Genomic DNA, 13,494 nt, shown 5'->3' on the forward strand with positions numbered 1-13,494 from the left:
CATATGGAGATTTATGTTTTCTTGTTCCATTTTAAAACACTGAGGGATTGTGTATCTTAAAACCTTTACTTATAGTGAAATTTTTTAAAATAATTGAGTTTAGTGAGGTTTCCATAAAATTGAAGAGATTTCCATCCTTTGTTTAAAAATTTCAAATTACAAACATATGAACAGATTGTACATTTTATTATCATTATATTGTAACTGGGAAACCTGCAAAATACTGAAACAGTATTCACTTCTTCGTTTCAACAAATTTCTACCTCTGTCTCAGATTGTAGTTTGGTCTCATAAGGGTAATTTCATCTTCGGGATCTTAATGAAAAATTATTTTAGAGCTGTAGTTGATTTTAACTCAATTCTTTGACTATAAATAGATATTAGACTGATTTACAATTGCTAATTTGTACTAAGACTGAAAAATGTTGAGTTCTTGGTACCTGTTTTAGGTACTTTTTTTGTTTTGAACAGCAGTCTGCTCACTTTTTAAAGGCAATTGGTACGTTTTTTAAGAATTGTGTTCCTTTGTTTCTGATTGATATGGTTGAGGACAATTTCAGCTGCTGAAGTGGTTCTTCTATTGTTCAGACACAGCGGTATCCATGATGGTTTCCTTAAGCCCTTACACAGAACAACACGAGTTTTATGTTTGTAAATTCTGGTAGGATGTTGTGCACAGGGTCTCCACAAGCCTTCAGGAAGACAAATGGTCAGAACAGTTTGTCTGTGGTGATCCTTCTTTCATCCAAGGCCAGAAACAGGAGCCACATCATTTTGTCAGAAAGGGCAAAGGAGAGTCTTGTGAGAGTCACCAATAAAAGTTATCTCAGATGGGGCACAAGAGCAGTACCTCCCACACTCTGACAAATCCAAGTTCTGCCCCTCTGCTCTGCTCTGGTGAGTTTTCACCTCCATTGCTGCATCCAGCTCTGGGGTTCCCAACACAGGACATTGATCTGTTGGAATGAGTCCAAATGAGGAAAACCAGGCTAATCAGAGGGATGGAGCACCTCTCCTATGAAAAATGCTGAGAGAACTGGCATTGTTCAGCCTGGAAAAGAGAAGGCATTGTTGTGATCTAATTGTGCCCTGAGACCTGAGGGGAACTTGGAAGAAAGATGGGGCAATACCATTTACAAGAGCATGGAGTGATGGGACAAGGAGAAGAGGGTTCAGATTGAAAGAGAATAGGTTTAGATTAGACACTAGTACAAAAATCTTTACTGTCAGGGCGGTGAGGCGCTGGGACAGATTGCCCAGGGAAGCTGTGGATGCCCCGATCTTGCAAGTGTTTATGGCCAAGCTGGATGAAGCTTTGAGCAACCTGTTCTAGTTGAAGGCATTCCTGCCCACAGCAGGGGGACTGGAACTAGATGGCCTTTAAGGTTCCCTTCCACCCCAAACCATTCTATAACTATGGTAAGTTCCTCCAGACTTTGGGCAATCTATAATGGACTTTGGTAAAATCAGCTTTGGGCCCTTAGATGGCTTAAATTGCAATGAGGCTTTTGTGCAGGGACTGCCCTCCTCCTGGCAACTGGGCGGGGTTTCTCCGTGATTTTGCAGCTTCAGGTCTCCACCAATGCAGTGGAAACACAATTTCTCTGTGGCCTAGAAGTAGCAAAGGTTAAACGGGTGAAATCGACCGGCCGCTAGACTGAGGACAGACACACGAACAGGTACACTTGCTCCAGATCGGCGTATTTCGAGCCACGTCCTCCGCAGGTGCAGCCGGCGTCGCGCAGCAGCAGCAGCACGGCCCGCCGGGATTCCCAGCGCTGCGGGAATCCCTCCTCCACCGGGCAGCGCGCGTCACCCGGGCGGCCCGGCCGGCGGTGCGGCCCAGGCCCGGCCCCCTCGATCCGGGTATCACCGCCCCGGGGCGGCTCCGCCGCCGCCCCCTGTGCCGCGGCGGGAGAGCTGCGGCTCTGGGCCGGACGTGCTGCTGCTCCCGGCTTGGCCTGGCCCGGCCCGGCCCGGCCGTACGTACGTACCGGGGGGGGCGCTGCCGGGGCGGCTGAGGCCGGGGCCGGGGCGGCTGCGGGGTGGGCAGGAGGGGAGTGCGGGGCTCCGGCAGCCCTCGGCGCGGTGGGGCTGGGGGACCGGCGTGACGCCCCTCCGGGCGGCGCTCCGGCCTGACAGCTGGGTTTCCGCCTCTCTGCAGTGGCGGAAAATCCGATTATATGAGTTTCTCGCATTAAAACAAAAAAATCCCACGATGCCGGGACGGTTAAGAGTGAAGGCTGCGCTCCTGCCCACGTGCCAGCGCACCTCACACCCCCAAACCCACTTTGGTCTTGATTTTGCTGCCTCGTATTCCAGAATCTGCAAAAAGTGTAACTTTGTGTCTGCAGTTCTTCCTGGCTTATCCTTTCGTGGTTTCAGAGCGGAGCAAGTCGATTGCGTAGAGCACTGGGAAACACCCTAAACTCTTTTATTGTTGTCTCACGATTCTAGGAGCGTGCAGCAATGTCTCCCTTCGAAAATAAAGGACTAATGCTGGGCATAATGGCAGGGACTGCTGGATTAAGCCTGGTGCTGGTTTGTTACCGCAAGATCCGAAAGCCTGGTGCATCTGTGCGTATTCGTGCGTTACAGAATATAGGTAACAGAATTAATTCTGTGGGCTTGCCAAATGAGGCTCCTAATGAGCATGGAGCAGTAATGGTTTTACATGGAAGGCAACTGCAGATACTAGAAAAATTGAATGGCCTGCTACTAAGTGTGGATGAACTGAAGAGAGAGGTGGAATGTCTGAAAGAAGCTATTCCAAAACTTGAAGAGCTTGTTCGAAATGAGCTTCAAGGAAAGGGTGATGTTCAGAGAGTTAGCCCATCGCACAGAGCAACAAGGCGGAGAAAAGCAGAGACAGCTCCTAGTGCAAGAGAAACTACCAGCTCTGAGGAGGCAGAAAGTGAAGGAGGGTGAGTTAATAATAATCTGCATATTCTGCTGTACACATGCAGTGCAAGTTGCATCATTACCTTTATGAAACTATAAGCAGGAGCTTTTTAAAAGTTCGATATAGATGTTATACTTCTGGAAAAATAATTACAAACATTCAGATTAACAGTTTTTAGACCAGAGAAGACTCTTGGTGACCATCTCTGAGTCTGCACTATGGCTGAAGTTGGCTAAATTCCAGGCATAATACAGATTCTTTTTTAAGAGTGTGTTTGGCAATACTGATGCAGTATTGCTACATAGCTCTGCAATGAGAGGCAAAGTTCAGAATAATGGTATAATTTTAAAAGTTCTTCTAGTGCAAAGTGTCTTTGACAGAGTTTGTTCGACCTGTACAAATGCTCATGTACTTTTCCTGATAGTTGTTTTTTATCAGCCTCACAGATGAGTTATTACCGTGTTCTGCCTAGAGGCGTTGCATGCTATGGAAGCTACGTCTGAGCAGAACCTCTGTACAAGTGGCAATGTTTATGTATATGAGCTGTTGTATACACTCTTTAGTGGCTCAAAAAGTGATCATGAGGAATTTAGAGTACTGACTCAGGTAGAAAGTTCCTAGTTTTGATCACATCTTGTAGTCATGTTACACTTAATGGGGTCCTTTATTCTCATGAGTTGAGGAACGCGCCGAGGGATGATGTGTCCCAGGAGTTCAGGAGAGGCACTATATTTTTGTCTTGACATTAATCTCCTGTAATTACAACTTTGTTTTGGTATAATCAGATTAGATACTTAGATGCAATTTATTGATACTATGTTTATAGCAACTGAGTTTTTTGAGCTGCTTCTCAGTGTGTCTTACACGTCTGTGTAGGCAGCATTATGTCTGTAAATTCCCCATCTTATGTCACCTTTTCTCTTTAAAATATTTTAACTTACTGTAATATTATGGAGACAGCTAACATGCTGCTTATTAATGGTATTCTATATTTAACAGTTTCTCCACATTTGTTTTTAGTTCTTGTGAGCAGAATTTCTTTCTGTGTTACATCCCAGCCCACATGGTTCACAAGTCTTATATTTTGATACCATATTTTAAGACTTGTCAGTTCTATTTTGAACCAGTTCTTTATTTTAAGTATTCAGGGTTGGCGTAAGAATTCAGCCACAGTCCTCCTTCATATGGTGTGGAAACATCTTGGTTCTCTTAGTTTCTTAGATTATATTATCCATTGGTTGGTTTGCATAGGCCTTCATGTTATGCATAAAATATTCAGAGATGCAGATAAGGCAAAGGGACCAGTTGACGAATTACCAGGTCCACAGATGCAATGCAGGGGTTATTCCACACCTTTTTATAATTTATCATTTGTTGTTATTTTTTGTTATTTGAGAAAATCCTGTTTTCTGATCAGGAGAGATGTGTTGCTGTTTGAAAACAAGCCAAGGAGACTTGTGTGTTCAGGTTCTTCTGTGTGACGAAGAAGCTGATGCGGTGATCCAATACAAGTGATTATAGTGTGCAAGAGCATTGAGTGTGTCCTTAAGAGAGGCCTTCTCTGACAAGTATTTGTGTACAGTCAGAAGCAAGGAAAATAATTCAAGGTTATAGTTGGCATTAGTCATTTGGCTGTGTTCTTTCCCAATGCTGTTTTTCAATCCCTTATGAAAAGAGGTGGGCTTTTTTCCTATTAACACCTTGTACTTCGTGTGTTTGTTTTTCATATCTTCTCTAAATTTGAGATAATTTGATTTCATTTAAGTAAATAGTATTTTTTCTTCCTCTTGCAAATAGATTGTTAATCCTAATGTGTACAGTTGTAATATATAGCTTTTTCCAAGGTCTTCTGTAACTTTAATGTCTGGTGCATGGCCAGGAGGGTCAATAACAACACTTGGGTTTTTTCTAGTTACTCTACATCACTACTTCATATGCTGTAGGCATTACACCATGTGCATTGTTTTATACTCTTCTGTGGCTAATTCCACTCACAGTGGTGCATTTAGGTGCTTGTTTTTGCGCTACAGAAAAAAAAAATTGCCCTTTGTTACAGATAAAACATTTTTTCACCTTTCTATACTCCCATCTAAAGTGCATTTTGTTTCACTGCCTCAGCAGTAATTTCATGGTCTAGAAGATAGGATTTTGCTTGAGTTAAGCACTTTTCTTTTTAATTGACAAATGGATAGATGCCGGGAATTGACAGATAAACTAATCTGAAGAGTTTTATGGATTTGTGCTGGATGACTACATTGGTTTCAGGTTTGTAAACTTCTTCCAGAAAAGCTTTTAGTACTACCCAGTTTTTTCATTAAATATTGGAACCTTACAGCCTCTGATAAAGCCCTCACTGCTTTGATCTGCTCTGGGCATGTTCTCAATGTCACTGTTGGTATTCAATGCCTTGGGAAGAGAAGTTTTCTGTTTTGCATTTCAAAAATTATGTATTTCTGTAAGTGCAGAAATGTCCTGTGTTTTTAATAAATGAGCTATATTTTTACATAATAACAGTCTGAATGGAAGGTGCACTGAATGGATGAGACATTGAATGGTAAAGGGTCTGTGGTTTCTAGTCTGTGCTTCTTTGTATTCTTTTTTTTTTTTTTCCAGTTTGTTTCAGTTCCACTAATGTCCTAGTGAAAACTTCAATGTTTAACATTTGAGAATGTGTAACAAGCACTCATTTATTTACAAATACAATAAATTGTGTCTAGATGATCACCTGGAATGGAGCATGTCACCGAATTCTCCTCTTTGTGATTTTCAAGTTGTTTCCTCCCTGATCTGGCAGTGATGAACCCTGGACATCAGTGTGATTTTGGAATCCGTCTTCAGCTGGCCCAGCATCCAAACTCTTCAGATTGCATTTGGCATCAGGCACCAGAAAGATTCACTGCAGTAAATTCTTTTCTGATAGATGCTCTATTTATAATTTTTCCTTGAGATAGTTTAGTCAGCAGGAAAAGAAATTTCCCTTGCCTGCTTCTGAGTATCATTTAACTTAGCATTTTCTAATTTATTTTGTTGCTCATTTATTTTAAATGCAACCTTCAGTTGGCTTAAGAATCCAGTTTGCCAAACTTTTCCTTGAAAGACACTTATCATTACTGATGGATATGCACTTTGCTGAATCATACAGTGCAAATTTGATCCAGATCCATCTGTGACATAAAATCACCTTTCTGTGGAATTAGCCAGAGCAGATGAGAGGGTGTTTGTGTCAGCTTGTGTTTTTCTTCTAAGTTGGCAGGGAGATGACAGATGATGTTTGATCTGTGTAAAAGCTGAAGTGTTGTGAATAAATGATACCTGGTTAGGCTCAGTGTTTGCCAATTTACAGACACTCCAACACAGTTTTTGAACCACCCAACTGTGTTTATACCGCAGGGGTGTTTCATACCACGTAGCTTGTTTTAATCCGGTACTGGGTGCTGGGATTTACTGAACTGCTTAGCCACAGTGGGGTGAGTCTCCAGTACACTTTCTGTTTGTCCTTTGAACTTTGAACAGTCCACTGTGATACAACTGAGTCCTGTTGGTTGATCGTTGCTCCTCACATTCTTATCATTGTTTTCCTCTTTTATTTAAAATCTATTGGTAATAAAGGTGAAAACAAGTTGGCACTGACTCTGGACATTTTTTAAACATTCTTCTGTTTTTTCAAATATTGATCAATGTGTTTATCACTTATAAATCACTTTTCTGTGTATCATCTGATAAAACCTCTTGCAGGAAAATACCAGGTAAAACTGCAGATTTCTGTTGTATGGAATATTTGTAAAACAAGCAATAATGACTATTTCTTGTTTTCTCTTTACTTCTTTTTTGGAGCAGTGTTATCAGTCTTTAAAGTCCTGGAGTTTTTAAACTGTGTTAAGAAGAATCTCCACTTCTGTTTGTGTCAGTACTGATTTCAGTGCTTTAGAGGGCATAGATATATAAGACTGTTAGCTTCTTTGAAGGCAAATATTGCCCAACAAGTAAATTGAAATTTATGATGTTCTAATCAATGTTTAAGAGGGTCTGTTCCACATTTAAATACTTTGAGGGTTCATAAAGCAGGTAAATAGAGGAGGTAGGAGAGAATTTGCAAGTACAGTGGAGATGAGAGGGAATAGGTAAGTCATGATCCTGCTGTCTCTGCTTTTTTGTAGTTAACTCCTTATGGGTTCACATAGTCTGTTAGATAGTGACCTTCTTCACACTTTTTCTATGAGTCTCCCAATAAATATATTATTTACCTGATGTCATGTGAATTTGATGTTTGGCCTCAATTTGATGTTTTGTCATGATAGTAATGATAGTAATTTGATATAGTAATGCTGGAAATATCTGCTGGGCTTGTTTGGACTGACAGCCCAATGGGCTTGGGTATCAGCCCAAACTTGTATTTGTCACCTGGCCATTATATTTTCGCTGGGAGAATAGCGTTTTCTAATAATTATTTTTATCTGTTTTCTAACACGGGAACAGTAGCGATCATAAAAATTTTAGCTGATGTTTATGCAGCAAAGGTAAAGAACACAACACCAACACTGACTTCCAAAACACTGATTCTTGACTTTCATATCTACCTGATTAGGTAGCATTTGATGCAGTGCCCAAATTCCTGTTACTAAGGATATTGTCTTTACTGCTTGGTTGCTGCTCTTTTATATTATCTAGTGCCCTTATTTTAGGTTGGGAATTGCCCAGATCCTCAGTGCATTTATCTTTTATTTAGGGGGAATGGAGCATCTAAACCATGTGAGGAAAGATACTTTGCAAGCCTGTTTCAGATCACAGACTTTTGTGTTGGAGCTAAAAGATTGTCCCACTCCCCAGAAGCTCCCTTAGACATTTGATTAAGTTGGGGCTCCTAAAAATGCAGCCATGATATATATCTGTGCCCACTTCAAAATAACTATGAAAGAACAATATGCTGTGTTTTCAAACATGGTTCAGAAAATGAAAATAAATATTCAGTGACTGAATATAGTCTCTGCAAGATACAGCATAGGATGTATCTTGAAGTCATCAACTTCAGCATCACCAAGATTTTGTAAAACAAATCTTTAGAAACATATGAAGTTTCCCATCTCTGTTCTGCTCAATGATATTTTTCAGTTTGAACATGTACACATGGTCTGTGTATACATTGTTTTATCCAAATGTATTTTTGACTCCTCCTTCTGGTGTCACTAGGTTAATTTTGCAGCAAAACTGTCATGCCACATCTAGCACTTCTGTAGCTTCATAAGCATTTGTACTTGTTCATTTACAGGCTGGAAGTGTATCTGCTCTGATACACTCATCTGTTCTGAAAGCAGCATATTGAAAACAGGATGTTTGAAAGCCGTAATTAATAACCTTCATTTTGACTGCTAGCATTCTGTCCTGGTTATATTTATGATAAAAGAAATAGATTTTTTTATAATCTGACTGTTATGGTCTACTTCGATTATTCAGTTACTTTATGTGTATAGAACATTCCATGCTTTTCATACTGGTAGTAACCATTGAGAAAATCTCTGAACCTGGCAGCTGATAGGTTTACACTATTACTTCTCTCCAGAACAATATTTTCAAAAGTGGACATGAAGAAGATGAAGCTTCTCTGTCCATTTTTAGTACATAAGCAAAAGGCTGCTTTCTAAAACAATGCTATCAGCTGCTCCTCTTTGAAATTGGAGTACCTTAATGTACTCTCAGCACTTTGGACAGTAAGGCCCCCTGCTTATCTCTGTGTGATATTTATGCTATTGCAAATATTTCTTTGCCCTTGACTGCCTTGTGCTGAGTACTTTTGCACTAAGCATTATGAATCAATAGAAGCTCTTTTCCAGTTTCAGATGCTCTGAACTTTGGAATGCTCAGAAGAAACAAGGAATTTATAACAATGGTGTTATTTTTATTGGCTTGTATTTTGATCCTTAAAGTGTTTAAGAAAATACTGTATAAATGATTGTTATAGTGCTTATATTTTGATTAGTAAGCTCATTCCTTGTTCAAAAAATAGGGAAATTGAGGTAAAGAGTTGAAGAGGCCTATTCAGGGTTACAGAGCATATCTTAAAACACATTAATGATTTGAAGTGTTCTGCATAGGAAACACAAGGCTACATGTGTTTCTAATATATTTCTGCATTTTTTTAATGGAGTATTAGGCAGCAGTATAATTGCTTACCTGTTATGTTTGGAATATGACTGTGCTATCCCTTTGAAGATAAAGGTTTTGTAATAATAAAAATAAGCTTGATATCATTAATAAAATCCTTTAGTGTTGGACAATCGAGATAAATTGTACTCTGAAATTTTTGCTTTTTAATTTAACAATGCCCTTTTTTTTTTAAGAAAAAAATGGTTAATATTTTCTGTGATTTTAGTTACCTTACTGCTCATACTGATTCTGAAGGAGACTCCGAGGAAGAAAAGAGATGTATGAAATCACCTGATGCCATGGTGGAATCAGAAGAAGATGAGGACTTACTTAATTTTTTACAGCAGGTGGACAATTTGCACAAGGGTTCAGAGGTTGATAAAAAGGAGGGCTTCAGGCTGCTGCTTGAGAACCATGACAAGGTATTATGGGTAAACTTAATATTATGTTGCTATTAACTAATACTTTATACTGCTTCTGAGAACTACATACAAACTTTAAAATGCACATAGAAATGGACTATGAAATTTCAATATTTTAAAATACAGTCAAAAAGCAGTATTTCATATTGGCGTCAATATTCATGTTGTGTGGACATAGGAGTTCTACTATTTTATATCCCATTCTGATTCAATAACTTTGAGACTTTGTTTGACATAGGAATTCTTTCATAAAACAAAGAAAAATCATGGTCTTATTTCGATGTAACTACTTCTGCTGGCTTTGGAATAGTCTGTGTGAGAAAATCCTGTAAAATTAAGTAGTAACCAGACCTACTGTTCTCAAACTGTGAGCATCTCGTCTGCTTCTACCTTTCTAATAACATTCATGTGAATTTTTCCTTTGGCTTTACTGGGCCTATATGTAACTCAAGGTAAAATTTAAAGATGGTTTGATGTGCAGTGCTCAATTCAATGTACCATTTTATTCTGGTTTGGCAAGCATTAGTTCTGGCTGTATTTTCATCTGAATGTTGGAATACCAAGGAAGTTAAATGAGATATTGTGAGTGAGTGTGGTGCTTATGGCTTCCCTAAAGAAAACAGACATCACTTTGTTCAGGGATTTGTTGTGGTTTGCTGGATTACCTTGTAAATGTTTGAACTGAAAAAGTTTAAACTGGTTTATAAAATAAAACCTCTTTGGGCAGTCTAGGGTGTTTCCAAAAGCTGTATTCTCTTTTGTCCATGGAAGATTGGTCAATTGGTTCTCACATGAACTACAAGTAGCATGTAGAAGGATGGAAAATTAACAAAAAATTATGCCATCTTCTGATTACTTGATTTAAGCATGTTATTAATTTTAAGCATTGTGAAAGTAAACTGTTTAAATCACATTCTGATCGGTTTCATTATGTAGCTGTCCTCTACTTTCAGTACGAAAACTGTGTGGACTTTCTTTGGAGGCTTGCACGTGCTTATGGAGATCTGTTTGAGATGACTACTGATGCTGAGGAGAAGAGGAAATATGTAACTGATGGTAAGAGGAAAAATGTTTATGAAGAATGTCATATGAATGTAGTGAAACATGCTTTGAACTTTGGTTAAGTTTTCCAATTTGCAATGCAGTAAATGGGGGCATTGGTACTGTAATGATAATGTTTTGTGCAGTAAACTGCCACAGTTTGCAACTTCAGTTCATTCTTTCCTCAATGAGAGATCCAAAATCAGTGGCAGAGAAGTATAATGGGTCACAATTGGAGGCTGTTGTCTCTGCAGTTTGCCTTAAAATCCTGTATTTTGTTGAGAAACAGATGGATACAGAATATGAAAACTCCCAGATGTTGTTAGCACAGTTTCTTAATTCCATCTTTGGGAGAGCAAGAGGAATAAATAAATGCTGAGGCTGGGTCAAGGTTTGTTTTTCTGCTTTTCTGTGGTCAGGGAGCCCTCCTTCATATCAGCAGTCTCTTTTGTAGTGATGGTGGAGATGAAACTCTGTGAATCTGGAGGAACTGTTGACCAGAAACAGAAGTGGTGTGTGACAATTGATATTGCTTCCAGACATCTCTCCCCATGTGTCCTGTTTGACAATTTAATCTCTACAAGATTTTAATTTTCTTCGTCATAGCACTTTTTTTTGGTTGCTTTTAAAATCATTGCCCTTTCTTTCACTGTCTGGATGGATGGATATTGGCTAGAGGAACAGTTTGTTTCCCTTTCTATTTTGAGCCTTCTTTTTATTACATTAAAATCTACATCTTCTCTATACTGTGTCACTTTCCTCCAATCAAGGCACTGTTTTTAAAATAATCTTTTTTGCATTTATCTCAGAGTACTTCTCTCTTTCTTTTGTCTTTCCATTGCCCCTTCCTTTTTGCCACACCAAATCAGGTTTTGTAAGGGTAACCCAAGTTTTGGTTGTTTTGTCTTTTGTGACATCTCTCATTGACTTTTTTTGTTGTCAGTGTCACTGACAAAGCAATTTCAGCTGTCCTTTGTCATCCTTAAAGGCAGTGTGCTGTCTTCATGCTGTTGTAACATATTCCACAGTCAAGCTCAGTTTCTTCAAGGTCCTTCCTTTTTCCAATTCTTTTGTCATCTAAATACTCCTGAAGACTTGCACTGTCTTAGCAACTTAATTGATACTGTCTTTGCTTTAGTAGCAACTTGGCTTTGTACATAAATCCTACAGTGCAGAGAGGATTATGGCACAAAGTAAATGAAAACAGTAAATTCTGTTGCTGGATCTTTTGCTTTTATCAGTGACTGGACTTGAAGTTGGCCAGACTGTGGGGGACAATAAAGAATTTTTTCAAATGTATTAGTGGCAATAGGCAGTGTAAAAATAACAGCCCATTACAGGATGAGGATGGTCGCCTCACAAATGGGGACATGGACAAGGCAGAGGTGTTTAATGAATTCTTTGCCTCTGTCTTCAACATGGATGATGGAGCAAGGGGTTATCAGTGCCCTGAGCTGGAGTACCATGGCTGAAAGAATGATCAGTTCCTAGTCAACCTGGAAATTGTGTATGATCTGCTGCTTCAGCTGGATTCCTAAAAATCTGTGGGGCCTGATGGGATTCATCCAACAATCCTCAAAGAACTAGTTGGTATCATCTCAAAACCTCTCCTGATGATTTTTGAGCAGTTTGGGGAATCTGGAGAGGTCCAGTTGACTGGAAATTGGCTGACATTGTCCTGATTTTCAAACAGGGCAAGAAGGAGGACCCTGGCAACTATAGGTCTGTCAGTCTTACTGGTTTTACTTCACCAGTGCCTGGTAAAGTTATGCAGATTATTCTGGGAGGTATAGAAAAACATCTGGAGGACAATGCAGTCATTGGTCACAGCCAGCACAGCTTCATGAGAGGAAGGTCCTGCTTATCAAACCTGATTTCCTTTTATGATGAAGTACCCCACCTAGCTGATCAAGGGAAACCAGTTGATACAATATTTTTGAATATCAGTAAAGCTTTGGGTACTGTCTCTCACAGGATCCTTCTGGACAAAATGTCCAGCACACAGTTGGATAAACACATCAGGGGATGGGTGAGAAACTGGCTCACGGGCCAGGCACAAAGGGTTACAGTGAATGGGGTGATATCAGACTGGGGACCTGTCACTAGGGGGGTTCCACAGGGCTCCATTTTCAGCCCTGTGCTCTTCCAACATTTTCATAAATGACTTGGATACAGGGCTGGAAGGGATACAGAGCAAGTTCACAGAGGATACGAAACTGGGAGGAGCTGTTGACTCCCTTGAGGGCAGAGAGAACCTGCAGAGACACCCTGACAAACCAGAGAGCTGGGCAACCATCAACAGTATGCAGTTCAACAAGGGAAAGTGCTGGATTCTGCACCTGGGGTGGGACAAGCCTGGATGCATGGACTGGCTGGGGAATGAGATGCTGGGAAGCAGCTCCATGGATCCTGGTCACTGACAAGTTGAATATGAGCCAGCAGTGCCCTGGCAGCCAAGGAGGCCAACCCTGTCCTGGAGGGCTTCAGGCACAGCATCACCAGCCAGGCAAGGGAGGGCATTGTCCTGCTCTGCTCTGAGCTGGGGTGGCCTCACCTTGAGTGCTGGGGGCAGTTTTGGGTGGCACGATGTAAAAAAGACATTGAACTATTGGGGAACATCCAAAGGAGGGTCACGAGGATGGTGAAGGGCCTTGTTGGGAAGCCGCGTGAGGACAGGCTGAGGTCACTTGGTCCGTTCAGTTTGGAGAAGAGGAGGCAGAGGGGAAACCTCGTTGCAGCTACAACTTCCTCATGAGGGGAAGAGGAGGGGCAGACAGTGATCTCTGTGGTGCCAGTGACAGGACCCAAGGGAATGGACTGAAGTTTTGTCAGGAAGGATTAGGATGGATATCAGGAAAAGGTTATTCATCGGAGTATGGTTGGGCACTGTAACAGCTCCCCAGGGAAATGGTCACAGCACCAGCCTGACAAGAAGCATTTGGACAATGCTGTCAGGCACACAGTCAGAGGTGACTCTTTGGGGTGGTC

General features: G+C 40.6%; 1 protein-coding gene across 3 annotated transcripts in view; it reads left to right on the plus strand.

The window, feature by feature from the left end:
* The first annotated feature begins 1,528 nt into the window (after positions 1-1,528).
* Positions 1,529-13,494, plus strand: part of RMDN2 (regulator of microtubule dynamics 2) — a 46,691-nt gene continuing 34,725 nt past the window's right edge. The window contains exons 1-4 of one of the 3 annotated variants that reach the window (XM_018915885.3): positions 1,529-1,679; positions 2,458-2,924; positions 9,270-9,465; positions 10,419-10,521. In XM_018915885.3, the coding sequence (XP_018771430.2) occupies positions 2,470-2,924; positions 9,270-9,465; positions 10,419-10,521 (754 nt within the window). In that variant the 5' untranslated portion in view covers positions 1,529-1,679; positions 2,458-2,469. Of the gene's footprint in view, positions 1,680-1,872; positions 1,987-2,457; positions 2,925-9,269; positions 9,466-10,418; positions 10,522-13,494 lie in introns of those variants that run through there. The other 2 variants (XM_018915878.3, XM_018915891.3) reach the window with 2 other exon arrangements.

The sequence above is a fragment of the Serinus canaria genome, chromosome 3 (genome assembly GCF_022539315.1).
Source record: "Serinus canaria isolate serCan28SL12 chromosome 3, serCan2020, whole genome shotgun sequence".
Taxonomy (NCBI): Eukaryota; Metazoa; Chordata; class Aves; order Passeriformes; family Fringillidae; genus Serinus; species Serinus canaria.